Source organism: Chelonoidis abingdonii, chromosome 3 (genome assembly GCF_003597395.2).
Source record: "Chelonoidis abingdonii isolate Lonesome George chromosome 3, CheloAbing_2.0, whole genome shotgun sequence".
Classification (NCBI taxonomy): Eukaryota; Metazoa; Chordata; order Testudines; family Testudinidae; genus Chelonoidis; species Chelonoidis abingdonii.
Window position 1 is genome coordinate 72138656 of NC_133771.1, and position 18004 is coordinate 72156659.

Genomic DNA, 18004 nt, shown 5'->3' on the forward strand with positions numbered 1-18004 from the left:
GTCATAACCAACGAAGAAAAAAAGCGAAAACACACAACAAACGCACCCCAAGAGCAACACAACACGACAAATCAGAAACCGAAGCGCAAGCGGAAACGTATCCCCACACCACACAACGGCAAAACCTAAAACCCCGACTGGACGAATCACAATAAAAAGACCAAACATGCTAACACCTCCAGCGACAAAAAATAAGCCAACACCGCCCAAGCAAACGAGACAGGAAAGCCCCCACCCACAAGTTTGAATTACAACCTTATCACATAGTTGCCCCACCTAGTCCCTTGAGAAGTCATCTATCAGCCAACCAAAAACGGTTGCACTGCAGTCCCAATCCAAAAAGAGCTCCACATGGACCGTACGGAATAATGATTCACGCTATATGGAGAAAATCTTCGTATCAGAGCTCCGTACAGAAGACCGAAAATACAAGCGTTTGAAAAATCTCCAGCTAACAGTGCCTGCATGACAAGATACTGAACGGAAAGCCAAAGAATCAAATGACACTACATGAGGAGAGGGGGACTGAGGACTCCAGCTACCCACAGTTCCATTAGCGTCTACTAAAAGTATTATTGCATCTTGGTTGACCTCCAATGCCTTTATGTTCAACACACTTGTCGCGTCGGTCGGTATAGCTCCGGACATTTACTCCCTCCCCCCACTAAAGAAAAGGAAAGAATTCATTTCTTGATTCTTTCAGTGTCACCCTAGGTGTATGAATGTTGCTGGAACCATCTCAGCAGTGAAAAGAGCATATCCGCTCCTCTCCCCTCCCCAGTGAGACGGGCAATAGACTGATATCCATCATCGCCATCAGCCCATAGTGCTCTGGCTGCCTTACGGTAGCTGGGCCGGGGCGCGCTGGGTAAAAATGGAATGATCCCAGTATTACCCACGTAGTGTACCGAACAGCCTGGTAAACTCTTCCCATAAGCAACTGGGCTGACTTCAATCACCCCATCCTTTTCCTATGTAAAGAAAATTCCTGTTACTGCCTGGACTTCATAGCAGCAGCAAGGCTGGGCTCTCTCCCTCGCACCCGTTATTTCCTGCCTGGACTGTCATAGCCTGGGGCGCTGCCTCCCCCTCAGTTTACGTCACTAATCTTTCTTATATCCTGCATTTCTTTATTACTTCAAACAACATGGGCAGGACACTGCCACGCAGCCAGAAGGTTGGGGAGAACGAAGCAAGAGGTGGGGTCTTGCAGTCGAGCACCCCCTATGAATAGTGACAGACCAGTGTGCTCTCTGATACACTGGTCCTCTAATACACCTGCCCTTCTAGCAGACGACTCTATTTTTACGAACCATAAGAGGGATTGACTCGGAAGTCAATCCCAATTTTGCTTGCGGTTGCCCCCGCCGAAGTCTCAGCAGGCACTCCATTAGCAGCGGACGTACAGAGGGGGAAGATAACTGTCATCAATTGCAGTTACTCCAGCGTAACGGTACCAAATGACTGTAACATCTGCTATCATGCACAGCCAAGGAATGCGCTGTTTAGCGCTCGAGTCATCGCCTCTACTGTCCACGGAACATCCAGTACACATCGTGCCGGAAAAAAAAAAAAGACGAACGGGCTCCATGGTTCCATGCTTTGGCCTCTTCTCCAGGGCACACTCAGGGAAAAATGTGCCACTCGCGAAAGGATGTCAGCTGAGTCTTCCCGAGAGAGACATGACTGACACATTACCCAGAACACCACGACAATAATAGCAACCAGAATCCAAGGCACGGGAGACGTGCCAGGAACTATGCGTAGCTACGGAGAGCTTAACCCACAATGCAACGCTTCAGGAAATCAACGTAGCTCGACAGGAACGCACAATGCCTAACTACTTGGGCCTAGTGTGGCCACATGAATCGAATTATAATATCAGTTCTTTATAAACCGATTTTAGCTAATTCGATATTATCCTTATGTAAACGTGCACTCAGGGCTTCATTAAAATTAGAAACAAATAATGTTTACAAGTGTATTATACATACTTAAAAAAAAAAAAAAAAATCAATTATCAGGGTAACATTTTACCCTACCGTTTGCTCAGACAGGTTGATTCGAACAAGGCAATTTCCTGAAGCCTTTGCCAGTGCTGCTACTAGACTGGTCTTGCCCACGCCTGGAGACCCCTCCAAGAGAATGGGTTTGTTAAGCTGTAAGGCTCTTAACAGCCTTTGTGCATTCATTGCTGTAGTTCCTGCATTTAAAGCATAATCTGAAACACTATTCCTCTGAAAAACAGGGCCTAAGATGAAGAGAAAGCAAAACAAAAATTAAACCACAGACTAAATATTACAGACATTTAGACTATTTTAGATCACATTTTCTAAAGACCTATTAACTTGCCTACTGCTTTTTCACACTACTTCAGCTTGTGATGGAAGATAGACCAGTAACTAAATTATGTATCAAACATCTATCCTCACAAATAGGGCAGACATAGTTAGTGTTTGATATTCGGTTTGACCTCAGCACAGTCTCCATTTGTTCATGCATAATTTTACACATACACACAAATACCTGCACATGCACTTTGCAATGCGTTTTGAATATGGAATTTTAAAACTTGTAGGTGTTCATGTACCAAACTGGAAGCTAGGGTCTGAAAATCAAGTCTCTAAAATGCTCTGTTTGGCTTGTAACTGGCTGCAAGTGTAAAATTAGAAGCAGCTTTTTAAAAATTTGGCCCCATGTGTTATAGGAAAGTTTATGAATCTGTTCACACATTGCCAGTTTTGTGAGCCAAAGTTAAGTACCCTCTCATGCAAGCATTTTCTTTACTCTGGTTACGGAACACAACTTGGAAAAAGCATTAGTCTTCTTGCCCATCAGAAACCTCCACCTTTAGAGCTCACTGTAATTTCAATAGTAAAACATCATTTCTCACATATGCAAAGTGTTAGTCATTATCCTTCTTTAAAGATTTTGATATTTGTTTCTAGGAAAGAAGTATTCTCCCCTTTTGGGTGCCAGTTATCCTAGAAAGTAAACCATGTATAAGTTTGTATAAGATAGGTGATTAGATGTATTTATAAAAGAGTCTGTCACCTAAATTCCCTCTAAGCTGCACAGCTGCCTATCAAGGGCCGCACAGGAGCTCAGGGCTGCAGTGGGGTGAGGTGCCTCCCCCATGGCCCCCAGCCCCAGAGCTGCTGCACCCAGGGAGGGGTGCGAAGAGAGACTCTCTCCCAGCCCCGAAGCTGCCACGGCCAGGGAGAGGCAGCTCTCCTCCAACCCCAGAGCTCCTGCAGCTAGGAATAGATGCACTCCAGGGCCGGGGAGAGACTCTCTTCCCCAGCCCAGGTGCTGCTGTGGCCGGGGAGAGGCGCCACTCTCCCAGCCCCAGCCCAGGTGCTGCTGCAGGGAGAGGGCTAGGGTGCGGGGGGTCCTCTCCCCACTGTGGCCAGGGGGCAGCCTGCACCCCAAGCCTCTCATCCCCAGCCCCACCCCAGAGTCTTCACCCCCAGATGGAGCTTCACCCCTCTGTCCCAGCCCTGTACCCCCTCCTGCACCCTGATCCCCTCTGCCCAGCCCGGAGCCCGCTCCCACACACCGAACCTCTGGCCCCATCCCCACCACACATCATCTCCATATTGGTGCACATAACAAAATTCATTCCACACATGCATGGGAAAAGTTAGAGGGAACAATGCCTGTCACGGTGTTTTTGAATGTTCCAAGTTAGGCACTGGTTATACAACACAGACATGCTCTAAACCAGGGGTGCTCAATCTAAGGCCCACCAGGGCATTTCATAAGGCCTGTAGCCTGCTTAAACACAATATACTAACAGCCAATTCATTAGTATTTTGTCATCATGATTACATCATTTTAGTTTGCACAAGCGTGCAAATAGACAATACTGTACAATTGAGAAACATCCTATCTAAATACATATGAAACAAGCTGAACTTAAAATATAAATCAATACAGGTGACTTTAAACTTATTCAAATATGTATCAGAGGGGTAGCCGTGTTAGTCTGGATCTCTAAAAGCAGCAAACAGTCCTGTGGCACCTTATACACTAACAGATGTATTGAAGCATGAGCTTTCGTGGGTGAATACCTACTTCATCAGATGCATGTCAAATATGTAGAATCTGTTCAGCCCACACAGGTTTAGGGTTAGGTTTATGTGGCCTTCCTGCGTAATAAGACTGGGTACCACTGCTCTGAATTGTGCAGTGTTATAAAATAAAAAAGTTAGCCAAATGAATTAAGAGTCAGCACTCTTACTCTCACCACTCTTTTCTACCCCAGCACATTTCTCCTTACTTATAAACACCTGAAAACATTCCATCCTTCCAAAAGAATGTGCTTTATATGACAAACTTCCTATTTTGAACTCTCATTTCTTTTTACATTAGATCTCTCCATTTGCCCACATATTTATTTTTATTTAAATAAAATTGACATGCCTGCTGCCTAAGAGAGAGACTTTACATCAGTAAAATCACAATCAAAATATATTATCCTGCCAATAACTGGCTCCACCAAAAGGACAATCTCCAAATTTGCAACCCCCATGATGGCACACTAAAGAGTACACATGTCAAGGTAACAGCTCCATCCACTTCTCTTCCCAGTCATTCAAATTTTACTCAGACAGAGGCTTTCCCCAAGAGCTGGCAGCAACTTCTAGTCAAACGGCGCTGAGAGAAACATCCTTCTTTATTCCCCTGGTCTGCAAATCTAGTTACAGAAACACCATCTTTAATCTCATCAGTAATGAAAGTATGAAGGGAGAGTGAACTCTTACATAGGACCCAAACCATATACAGAGCTTCATAAAAGCCAATAATCTCCCGTTCATCTGGACATAAATAAGCCCGTGCTGCATAAAGAGCACAGGAGCAGCATGCTCAGCACAGCTAAACAGGTAGCCTACTGTGTCCTGCACTACCCAAATATTTCTGGTGGTCTTTAGAGGTGCATTAGCGTCACCCAATCTAGAAAGTGGCAAGGATTGCATGAGGGAACACAGGTCACAACCTCCTAACCAGGTGCAGATAGAAAAAAATATTGACACTTGGATCAGAGATTGTAGCAAATAAGGGTCCAAAATAATCCCTACGCTGCAGACCTTCGATTAAGGAAAGGCACAATGTTTCATAGCAAATAACTCCTCACAACCACAGATCAGTTCTCCCGTTACTCACCAGCATCACCTCTCTTTTTTCTGGTTTGAACTTCAGGCATTTCACTTTGACATATGCCTCTCAGGCAGACATTGGATAAGCAGAGAGACTGTACTGCCTGGATTTGATGAAAGACCTAGATTTTAGCTATCAGTACAATGGTTACTACAGTACCAATCCATTAATGTGGTTTTATCCGGGGCATCAAAATGCACAACCTACATGATGTATGTGGCCTGCATGACACATTCAGATTGTGCACAATCTCAGCTTTTATTTTTTTAAAAGGGTTTCTAGTCCTCATGGCAACAGAGACAAACTTCCAAACATGAACTGAGTGTATGTGATGCCATGATATCTGCCAAGTCAGAAAAAAATATCCTCAAATAATAACTCAGGGGTATGAACTTTATTGTCCACTATTAAGCAGACTAGAGTTGTCAACTTTAATGCACTATAACCACACTTCAATGTCAACATTAATTATTCCATTGCTGATTACTTTAGCAAATGGAACAGCAAAAGGATGGGTGTAAAGCCCTACGGGGAAAGGGAATTAGGAGTTGCTTCAAGGAAGAAAATGCAGAGAGAACAGAGGAGATACACAGAGGGAAGGAGGAGAGTGAAAAAGAGAAAAGAAGATAATGAAAAGGAGAAAAAAAAGAACAGAAGTAGTTGTGGCCTAAACAGGAGCAGATTTTAATTTGTAAGTGACACAGAATATGCCAATGATGTGCTGAATAAATATAAGTTCAATTTACTACATAAAGGCTGTGTTTCTCCCTTGATCTCTGTGCAAACATCCCACTAATCTTAATGGCATCCCCCAATGCTGTGGACTGATGGGATCATGAAATCTCAAATTCATATCATGGCCTGCAGAATTAAACATGGAACCCAGCCCTCTTCCCTTAGTAAGTTTAAAGAGACAAGAGGGAGAAGAGAAGACAATAAGATGAAACCTGATCTCTTATGAAAACTTTGCAGGATGACATGCAATTTCCCCAACACCGTTGTTGTTGGACTTCTCAGAAAGGAGGGAAGAGATGCTAAATAACCCCATCCACTCATTCCACCGTTCACAGACAGCTCAGTATCACCCTGCAGTAAATAGCAGGAAAAGCAACTAGTAGGTCTAATAAAGTCATTGAACAGACAGCAGAACTTAGTCGGTCACAAAGAGATCTATGGCCAAGAAAACTCTAGGGACCAAGGAAATCAGAAGTTTCAAAATAACACGAGAGCCGCTTCCTCAAAATCTTCTCAATCACGTTTACCTACAAAAAAGGCTCAAAACCCAACGGTAATTTGTAGGACTACCAGTGTCAATAAATGGTTTCTTATACAAGGGCCCGATGACCGCTCTTCTGATAGAAGATTGACCGAAACTACTAGCTTGCAGCAGCAACAACAAGACACCTGGTGAACTTGTGGTGGTCTTGGTATCTTATAGGCTATAGGCCACAACTCACCTAGTTCCTCTATAAGCAGACACTAATGATCTTCAATACAACACATTTTCCATCTACTTTGTGGATGGAATCTTAAATATCAGCTTCCTGTAGCCAAACAAAGTAAAATATAATACACAAGGTTGTCCAATGCTAAAAAAACCAGTTCTGTTGGTCTAGATTCTCTAAATGCTATGGAGGGAGAAGAAGCGTCAGTTAAAAATAAAGCTTTTAGACTTCATTATAGCTGCAGCACAGGATTGCAGAAACTATGCCACGATCAAACTGAGAGGCATGAATGTCACCAGTACTGTTGTGTCCCTCCAATTCACCTGTGTACTAATGGGCACAATGACAACAATGGGAGGGGAGGGGAAGTTTGAATGCCCTGTATCAGTGTTTAGGAGGAAAAGAGAGATCTTATTGTCCTAGCCAGCCCATGAACAGAATGGTCCAAATATTGCACAATAAGAATATCTAGGTCAGGGGTCGGCATGCAAGCCGATTTTTAACGGTATGCAGCTGCCTGCTGGGGTCCCGGCCGCCTGCCCCACTCAGCCCGCTGCCAAACCCAGGCCAGCAGCGGGCTGAGCGGGGCCGGCGGCCGGGACCCTGGCAGGCAGCAGTGTGCCATTAAAAATCCGGTCCGGCCCATCCTGCTCATCTCCGCCTACTGCTCTCTCCTGCAGGGGCAGGGGGCAGAAGCTTGGTCCTGGCGGCTGCTGCTGCAGGGCAGCCTCCACTGACAGCCAAGCTCCCTCCTCCCCCGCCTCTCTGGGTTCCTACCCCTCCTCCTCTCCCTCCCTGCGGTTGAACAGCTGATGGCCCTGGAGAGGGAGGGGGAGAAGCAGAGCCAGAACGTGGTCGCTGCTCCAGAGAAGAAGTGGGGACAGGGCCTTGGGGAATGAGGGTGGAATCAGGGCAATATGCCCTCCAACCCCCTGTTGAGAGCTGGACTCCAGCCCACACCCCCAACCCTGACTCCTGAACCCCCCACGCCCCTCTGCCCTGACCCTGCACCCCCCTCTCATACACCCAGCCCCCTGCCCTGACCCCTGCACCTCCCCACAACCCCAGCCCTGACTCTGGGACCCCCCACACATACTCAGCTCCCCCAACACTCCATGCCCTGACTCTTGCATCCCCCTTACATGCTCCCAGCCCTGACTCCTGCACCCTCCTCATGCACCCCCATCCCCTTGCCCTGACTCTTGCACCCCTCACATCCCCATCTGCACCCCTCTCACTAAATGGGAGCTGCTCAGGTAAGCACTCCATACCCAAACCTCCTGCCCCAACTCTGAGCCCCCTCCCTCATTCTAGCTCCTGGCCAGACCCTTCACCCTTCTGCACTCCCACCCTCAGCTCAGTGCCGAGAGAGAGAGGAAGAGAATGGGCTAAAACCAGAAAGATGGTAGGCACCCACTCTATGTGGGCAGGGCTGGGACCCCAGACCATCAGCGGGCTGAATGGGGCCGGTAGCCGGGACCCTGGCTGGCAGGAGCCAGCGGACGGAACCCCAGATAGGCAGCGGGCTGAGCCACTCAGCCTACTGCCAGTATGGGGTCCTAACCGCCAGTCCCACTCAGCCTGCTGCCGGTCTGGGGTTCTGGCTGCCGGCTCCTTGACAGCCAGGGTCCCGGTCGCAGGCCCCGCTTAGCCCACTGCCAGCCTAGGTAAATGGAACTCCAGGCTGGCAGTGGGCTGAATGGGCCAGCGGCGTAAGATCAGCATTTTAATTTAATTTTAAATGAAGCTTCTTAAACATTTTGAAAACCTTGTTTACTTTACATACGACAATAGTTTAGTTATACAATATATAGACTTACAGAGAGAGACCTTCTAAAAAACGTTAAAATGTATTACTGGCATGCAAAACCTTAAATTAGAGTGAATAAAGAAGACTCCGCACACCACTTCCGAGAGGTTGCCAACCCCGGATCTAGGTTCTTATATCACACTCAGTCCTGTGGTACCCATATACTCTCCCTTGGAATTCTATTGCTGCAATGGGTCAGCTAGTAAGTCTCCAACAGTGGAGCAATAAAATAGGTTCCCATGCCTTGAGAGGTGGATGGATGAGCACTGCTCTTGGCCCAAGCTAATGGCTGATCTGACCATGAAAAATGAGATGTTATTACACTCCAAAATTGAGGTCAGATGAAGTGAAATATGCCTGAAGCATTCACTCAAGGTAAAAAAAAAAAAATTATTATATATATATAGTTGCTTATAGATGTGGCTTTCTAAAAAGTGAAACAATTATATTAGATATGCTTGGAAATACTCTGCAGTGCTTTTATAAAAAAGAAAAGAGGCTGTCTTTATTTTTAGAAGACATTATGAATTACAGTGTACTTCCCCACATATCTTGGGGCTAACGCTAGTCCTTGATAAGTCGTTAAAAACAAAACATGGGATGAACGTCCCCCACCCCACAAAAAACAACACTTGCCTCTTGGTATAAAAAATGGATGGATTCCCATGAAGTTTTCCATCCATATAAATTCTCTCTCCTTTGTTCTGTCATAAACCCTCAGTTCATCCTTCTGATATTCTGTAAGCTCAACAACACTGCAAAGTTTCTCGCATAAGAATTTCAGACATTTTTCACGAGCAATTAAAGCAGTATCAGCTGAGCAAGATGTTGTACCTATATTAAAGAAAACAAAAGGAAGTAAAAATAAGATTCCCAACTACAGCCAGTTGTTTTCATTTCAAAATTCAGAAACACATGGCCAGCCAACAGTACAGAAAATGCAGTGCAGTAAGCTACAGCGAATGCACCGTGCTGAGCTCAACCAAATACTGTTAGTGAATTCAACAAAGAGATATACATGTATGAAATATAGATCTACAGATACAGTAGCATGGTTTTCCAGAAGGCACAAAGTGCTTAATATCAATCACAACTGTATTGCTGCCTTCAATTAAAAATCAAAAATGTGAAGGTTAATCTCAACCTACTGTATTTTAAGTGGCAGCTGGGTAACACTTCCTATTATTAAAGTTGCCTGACACTTCCCATTATAAGATTCTGTTTATAGCTGCTTATACCTATGCAAAACTTCAACAGTTTGGACTGAAATTTTCTATGCCACATGTCTGCTTAAGGCAGATTTTTTGGAAAAATTCACATGCTTATGTTGGTCAGTTTTCAAGACTGGGGGGAGGAGGGAAACACCCTACAATGGACAAGGAGATGGGAGAAGGGAGTACTGACTGGACAAGAAGACTGGGAGTAGGAACCAGAGGTGAGAGAAGGTGGGAGTAGGAACCAGAGACAGATCTTCCTGTGTACCCAGTCCCAGTCAGAACTGGGACTGATTAGGCAAAGCAACTGGGATGGGAATACAAATTGGATGAGAAGCCTGGGAGCATTGGGGTGGGAGGGAAGGAAAGAGACACAGATTGGATAAGGAGCTGGGAGGGTGGGAACTGGGACTTGCTGGGCAAGGAGACCTGAGACAAAGAATTGTGGGAGACTAGGACAGGCTGGGTAAGGAGACTGGGACTGGAATGAGAATCCTGAGAAATGGAAAGAGTGGGTGGGGCAATGGGTGAGGAAGAGAGAGGACTGGACCAGACAGGTTGGAGGGAGCAGGGCAAAAAGGGATCAAGCTTGGTGGAGGGTGGACATAGGCAGAAGAGTCTGTACCCACTAGAATGCACTTCCCTCGAGAGCCTGGAACAGAACCCATGATTGCTGACTCTTATAACTCCTCTGCGGTCAGCAAATATCTGTGGAAACCCACTCAAAAATGAGTGTCTCATCCCTTCTAGAGGTGATTGACAGAGGATGAGCACCTCCTAACTGCTATCAGTTCTTCTGCGAGTGCAAATGGCAAAGGTCTCTGCCACGGATCTAAAGGTTCCAACTCTGCTGATGATCCATGTGGATGTCAACATGAACCCATGATAGAATTTCTGTTTTTTTCAATTTGCTTCTTTAAAAGCCTAGGAACTTACACTCAAAAACACTACAATGAAAGAACATTAAGGTTGCAAACTCAAGCACTCAAAAGTTAGGAAATGCCAGAATTAAGTTTGCCTGTGCAACCTTAATTCAGCTTCCTTATGTGAATGCATTATGACAGTCTTTATTTACATGATCATACACAGTTTTTTCCACTGGACACAATCAATGCACGGGACACACCTGCTCTGGGGGTGAATCGGGGTTGCGCAGGGAAGGAGGAAGCCACTGTCTGCAGGACCCCTGTCTCATCTTTTGCAGAAGTTGGGAAGTACATTGGGAAGCAGGGAGGGGATTGCAAAGAGAAGGGATGCTCTCTTGATTAAAGCAGTTGAAATCTATCCCTGCCTCTGCCAAAGGAGCTCCTGTGTGATGCTAGGCAAATCACTTAACTAAACTTGTCAGATGTGGTCATTGTTTGTTTCTCATTTTCTGGGCACCTGACTTGAAACCCTGAGGTCTAATTTCCAGAAGACCTGAGCATCCACAACTACAGCTGGAGTTAATGGGAGCTGTGCTTTCTACACTGAAAAACCAGGTCCTAAGGGCCTCAAATTCGGCACCCAACATTTTTGGATATTTTGTCCGTATTCTCTCTGCCTTGGCACCCCATCTGTAAAATGGGGCTAATACCCGCTCATCTCATAGGAGTGTTGCGAAGGTAAGTTAATATTTCTGAAACGCTGAAGTACTACAATGAGGACTCCCAGAGAAAAGCCCAAGGGGAAATTAATAACTCTGTTTTCAGAGGAGAGCTTGAATAGTCTGCGGTAAATAAGGCCTCAGGCCACACACTGAATGAGATTGATAAAATAATATCAATTTAGCTACTACTTTATTGAGCCCTGTCCATACTGTGCACTGAATGAGGCTGCAGCGATCCAATGGAAATATACTATGTGAACATGTAATTAAAAACTATAGCACCAAAAATATACATAAGGGGATGGTGCTTGACTTTGCAACCTTACTGTTATTTTAATGTAGTTTTGCATATGTGCAGTGTGTAGCACTTTAGCTTGCTGAACTATTCAAGAAGTCCTTGCTGTTAAAAATGGCAAGAAAAACATATGAAGTTAAAGGTATTGTCAAGTAGAAGCAAATGTGTGTGTCACAGGAATTATGTCCTACCCTAAAGCATGAGGCCTTCACTTTAACCAAACTAAACACTGGGATATCAATCAAATAGGGGGAGGGGATGGTACGATGCGATAGCCTAAATTTTGCAATTAATTGATCTTTGATTATTAGCGGTAAATATGCCCAATGGCCTGTGATGGGATGTTAGATGAGGTGGGATCTGAGTTACTACAGAGAATTCTTTCCTGGTGTCTGGCTGGTGAATTTTCCTCCAGGGCAGATTGGCAGAGGCCCTGGAGGTTTTTCACGTTCCTCTCCAGTGTGGGGTATGGGTCACTTGCTGGAGGATTCTCTGCACCTTGAGGTCTTTAAACCACGATTTGAGGACTTCAATAGCTCAGGCATAGGTTAGGGGTTTGATACAGGACTGGGTGGGTGAGGTTCTGTGGCCTGCACTGTGCAGGAGGTCAGACTAGATGATCATAATGGTCCCTTCTGACATTGAAGTCTATGAGTCTAAAAATATGAGCAAAATAAGAAAAAAAATGTTAAGAGTTAAATATATTCACCTCTTCTCTGATAAGCACTGATGACCTACCTGAACCTATTCCATCAATATACACCAGGCATGCAGCATGGACAAAAGACGTCACAGGAGGAATGTAAAACAGGCTGTACTCCTCTTCTTCTACCATAACATTCATAAAGTTAACCCAGGATAAGACATCTCGGACACTGAGAATACACTGACGCCCAAATTCTTGGTTGGTTAGCCATTCAATAAAGTCCATCATCAGCTCAGCTATGTCTATCCCTAAAATATAAGTAAGAAAGAAAGAAAGAAAGAAAGATGTTGCAATTATAAACTGAATTATATAGGTCACTTCTAGTACAAAGCTTACAACTAGAACCCTGAAATACAGAAAAGAAATCAAGTTCTTCAGATTTGTTTTTAAAACAAATATTTGCATTGAAGTATGATGCTTTCAATCTTCAAAAAGTGATCAATGAAAGGGAGAGAGCAGAAGAGCAAAGAACAGATTTCTAATCCTCTACAACAAACTTTAAAAACTAATACATCCACAAAATTAATCACATGCATTTTATACACAGCACAGGGCAACAAAAAGTCATACTGATTTCAGGAATTAAATCTTGTTAGTTCCTGATATCAAAGTTTTTTTAGTAAAACACAGAAACTCCTTTGAGAATGGTTCACAGATATAGAATTGTGAGCAAAAGATGAACTGGTTATTGGGTATTACTTTATTTAAAAAAAAGGGGCATTTGCTATAAGCATTTCAGCAGAAGCAACGGTTTATAGTAGCTTAAAAGCTTGCTTGAAAATATCCTCATCCATTGCAACAAGGTAGATGTGGAAGATTCCACTTTGAATCTGAGGTTAGGAAATGGTTCAATGCACTACAGGACCCAAAATAACTCTGATTCCTTCTTTCTTGGGGCTACAAAGAATATAGAGTAACCTTTAAAACCTGTTCCCAACCCCCAGATAATTTTCAGAAAAAAAGAAGGTCTCCCTAATCTTGGAAAAAGCAAAGAAAAAAAAAAAGCAACTTGGAAGATGAAGGAAGAAGATTCAGGAGTTATCATCCACTGGGATAAAGAGAAAAAGATCCTCCCCCACAAGGAAAGCATGGAGGAAAAAGGCTGATAGTACCAAATCTCTGTGCCTCTGCTTAGGGACTGAGGAGGAAGGTTTGGGTTCACTTCCAGGTATTCCTAAAATGAAATTAGTCTAATGCTTCAGAGGGAAATTCCTGACAAATGAGCAAATCCCGAACCTCCAGCCCCACCCCAGAAAGATTTGGCAAAAACATTGACTGACGTCCGGAGAGGTGCAGGCTGTCTACAGGATCTGTTGCAGAGAGAGATGGGACTGGGAAGGAATTCTGGAAAAAATGTGCCACAGCAAGAGAGTTATCAAGCTGCTTGAGCTCCTTGTAATGGAGCCTGGGACTCAGTTCTAAGGACACCTCTCCCTCTTCTGAACTGTGACCTACTAGAGCAAGGGAAGGGCAAGCACCAGCAGCTTAGCAGAGAATTTGGAATCATGGAAGAATCCTGAGAGTACCCCCTAGGAGTGAAGGCTAAAGGCTCCTGGAAAGGTTTAGCAGGCAGAAATAAGTCATTGAGCCTGTCATGGTATAATTCCCCACTTTGAACCTTAGCATCCAAAAGATGGGGTACCAGCATGAATTCCTCTAAGCTTAATTACCAGCTTAGAACCTGTAGCGCTGCCACCAACCAGGAATTCCAGTGCCTAGTACACTCTGGTCCCCCCAAAAACCTTGCCTGGGAACCCCAAGACTCCAGATCCTCTGGATCTTAACACAAAGGAAGAAAACCCTTTCCCCCCACCGTTGCCTCTCCCGGCTTCCCCATCCTGGGTTGCCCTATGAAGAACACTGTGATCAAGACTCCTTGAATCTTAAAACAGAAGGAAAATGCACATTCCCCCCTCCTTCTCTCTCCCCTCCCAGACGCTCCGAGAGAGACATAATCTACCACAGAGAGAAATTAACCTCTCTCTCTCCCCCTTCCTCGCGTTCTCCCCCACCAATCCCTGGTGGATCCAGACCCAGTCCCCTTGGAGCTCTGCCAAAGAAAAAAAACAATCAGGTTCCTTAAACAAGAAAGGCTTAAAATTAAAGAGAAGAAAACAGTAAAAAGATCTTTGTAATTTAAGAGGATAGGACAAGGCTTTTTTCAGCATAGACCACTGGGGAATAACCCTCCAGCCTTAAGATACAAGTACAATTAAAATCCTTTCAGCAAAATACAAATCTGAACTCCTTCCAGCCAAATAACAATAAACTCCTTCCAGCCAAATGCACATTTGCAAAGAAAGAAAACAAACATAAGCCCAACTCGCCCTACTACCTAGTACCTTATTATTTTAAACTTATAAGAGCCTGTATCGGAAAGAAACCTGGTTGTACGTCTGGTCACTCTCAGAACCCAGAGAGAAACAACCACCAGAAACTAACAGCACACACAGAAACTGTTCCCTTCCCTCAAGATTTAAAGTAACCCTATCCCCCTGATTGGTCCTCTGGTCAGGTGACAGCCAGGCTTACTGAACTTGTTAACCCTTTACAGTCAAAAGAGATATAAAGTACTTCTGTTCTATTAACTCCTACTATCTGTTTATGACAGAGCCACTCATGTAATCCACAGGCTAGCTAAAGGAGTGGGATGGTGTTTGACAATGAAAGCCCTTTAGCTTGTGGAAATCTCAAAGAAACCTCTTCAGAGGCTATCATGGAAAAGGTTGCTGTTCCCCACAAGTGAGCTCCTCGCCCTATTTTACAGGCCTTTCAAAGCTCCAGAAAACTGCTTCCATTGATGCCTCTGGTAGAGCCTCGACTCCCAACATGGAAACTTCTCTCACCCTTAACAGAAGCTGAGGAGCTAGTTTCATCTGATTTCCAGAAATAGATCCAGCCTCTGAGCCAATCGCAAAGGTTTCTCTCTCAACAAGAGCAGAAGGACTCTTACGGCTCCCCATTGCACATCACTACTGCTGGAGGCACAGATGATGTGATCATTGCTCCCCCCGCCCTCAAAATCCTTTTCTTTAGCCTTCTCTGGTAAAACCACAAATGATACCAGATATGCCCATGGAAGTCACCTTTCTGCATGCTGCTTTGAGTAAAGCAGGTATCTAACTGCAGCAGAGGAAGGAGCACTTCAGTGCGAAAATTGTGGATGGCAACTGCTAATCCTCCTATTTGCCAGACCAACAGAGGAGGAGGAACCCAGTGTCTGCACTGTCAAAGACAAAATATAAGGGAACACGAGAGAGCGCTCAGTAAATCAAACCAATAACCAAGCTGTCGGTAGCAAAGGAAATGAGAGTTCTGGTCCTGGTCTTTTGTTCCTTTCCAATACCTGGGAAATAGGATAAGATATTGAAGAGGAGGGCAGAGTTCAGCTGGTGGGGAGAGGACCTTTGCATTGCTTTGCTATCAACTTTTGGTCAGTCACATGGCAATGGGATGCTAGGAAGGGAGGAACAGAGGCCATGCATCAGAGTCTGTTTGCAGATATAGTTGTATTTATGGATGGACGAAACATTAGTGTGAATCCCTGCTAAATCCATCTCTGTCTTCAAATTCAGTTCTCTCCCCCATGTGGAGTTTAAATTCGATGCAAAACTAAATTATACTTACCTTGGTAGTTTATCCTGTCCAGAGACAGTCCTGGATGAAGGTTGTGCTTTATGATCTGTATTAAATCATCACGACTGTTACTCTGTGGACACCATATCTCTGTAAATCTGTTGCGCAGTGCAGGAGAAAGCTGCAGGCAATAAAATATAACAATATAGCCACTACCAGCATATATCACAACTACTACAGACCCGCATTACTTAAACTTGCATTTAAACTTTCATAGGCTAGTAGTTCTAGTATGTGTGAATTATTAAGACAGTAATTAAACGGACTCCTTTTCGAAATAATGTAGTATTCCTTCTAATAATGACAGGGTGTTTATAGCTATCATTAACAGGAGAAAATGTGGCTCTTTTAGTGCAAAACCAAGAGAACACACCAACTGTTCATTTGAAATACTGAAAGAGAACGGGGGAGAAAATGAGATGGCTTGCAAGAATCAGAGGGAGATGGAACTTCAGAGATACAGTCTATCAAACAAGGGCTGTATAATCTCATCTGCCCTCCTGGCCTTTGAAAGAAAGACCACCATACAGGTAAAGGGCTGAATTGGAATGCCTTTCCATAACTGCTCCTTTGTGCTGAATTATAAAGAGCAATCATCAACCAGTGCATATGCAATGAAGAGGCAATTTCCCTTTGATTACTGAACCCGGGGCTTTCTGGCATGCTAAAAACGACTTTTTGTTAGCATGCTAAAAATGACTGATTTTCTTTTTTTAAATAGACAGCCCCCTTTCTACAAGTAAAAGAGATAAAGCTTTGAGTTCAAATGTCTGTTATTCCTTAGATGGTTATGAAGATACTTTTAAAACAACATAAGGTGTTACCTGAGAACTGTAGTTCTTTTTTTGTGGGAAATCTTGCCCTACTGGGATTTGTCCATTTTTTGGAGACCCTACGTGACAACTTCTAGTTGTCAGTTTTTTTCTGTGCCAGGAGCACAATCTGTCATTGCATCCCCACACCACCATAAAGACTCCACTGCAAGAACTGGATTTGTAAGTAGTTTCCTTTGCGAGTTACACTTCATTTACTTAAAGTGTTCTCCATATCAAGTCTATTTATATGATTCAGTGTCCAGATTTTTCTTTGTTGATATTTTGTTGAGTGCTCGTTTACATTGTCAAAATAATAGTACACGGGTGGTGGAAGAAAGACACACCTTAGTCGTCCTTTAAAGCCAGGAGACAGACTCCAATATGCAACACTGCATGCTGGGACCTATACCATGTGCATGCTGCACATTCTGGTCATAATTCCAGTGACCTCTCAGAATTTACCTCTTTTTTTCCAAAGTCACCTCCTGGGTTCATGGTTGCTAGGATGCGAAATTTTTTTCCAGCAACCAGAAGTTCTACTTCATTATCCTCATCTTCTTGACTACCTTTTTCAGCAAGCACCAGTGTCTTCTCAACCTCAAGAACACTAAAAACCAGGTTTTAAAAAAATTGTTAAAAAAATTGTTTTATGTAAATCCCATAGCTTGCACTTTAAAAAGTCATAGTCTTTTTTAAAAAACATAAACGTGAGGTAGCTTTGCTTAGTTTGATTTCTAAGGCTATGTCTACATTACACAGCTTTTAGCAACATGGCTGTGTTGCTACAGCCATGCCGCTAAAAGTCAGGGAACATAGCCACTGTTTGTCGCCTCACCTGCCGAGAAAAAACTTCCACCCCCAACGAGCAGTGTCTCCTGCCGACAATGTGCTGTTCACGCTGGTGCTTGTTGCAGCAAAACTTTTGTCTTTTTTTTTGGGGGGGGGGGGGGGGGAGTGGTTCGTTCAATTGCCAGTGTAGACACAGCCTAAGTCACAAAGCTCAGTATAATGGGCTCCAGCAAAAGTAAATGATAAATGTTGTTTATCCTTCCCAACTGACAGTATTTCTGAATACACAAGTGTGGAAAGTTCATCTTCACCTTGACGTGAAAGTCTGTGTAAAGTGGCTGGTCAAAAGATTTACACTGTAGCATGAACTTTACAAAAGCTCTCTGTTATAAATACCATGGCAAAAGTAACTAAAGTAACAGCCGAAGCCTAATGAAGAGCACACTGAATTAGTTTTTAAGTTTATGGAATACAAAACTACAAGTTACATCAAATTCATTATCAGTGCAACTTAAAATATCTATTTAATATTTTTAGTTGCATAGC

The 18004-nt window shown here is 43.9% G+C and overlaps 1 protein-coding gene and 1 long non-coding RNA gene across 2 annotated transcripts in view; one reads left to right on the plus strand and one right to left on the minus strand.

Moving 5' to 3' along the window:
- LOC142046567 (uncharacterized) overlaps window positions 1-18004 on the plus strand; it is a 1033250-nt gene that overhangs the window by 352996 nt on the left and 662250 nt on the right. The gene's annotated exons all lie outside the window — the stretch shown is intronic.
- MDN1 (midasin AAA ATPase 1) overlaps window positions 1-18004 on the minus strand; it is a 217883-nt gene that overhangs the window by 108909 nt on the left and 90970 nt on the right. Inside the window, exons 32-36 of the mRNA XM_075063473.1 lie at window positions 17132-17276; window positions 15846-15975; window positions 12251-12466; window positions 9052-9249; window positions 2043-2251 (exon numbers count right to left, since the gene is read on the minus strand). Of these exons, the coding sequence (XP_074919574.1) occupies window positions 2043-2251; window positions 9052-9249; window positions 12251-12466; window positions 15846-15975; window positions 17132-17276 (898 nt within the window). The remainder of the gene's footprint in view (window positions 1-2042; window positions 2252-9051; window positions 9250-12250; window positions 12467-15845; window positions 15976-17131; window positions 17277-18004) is intronic.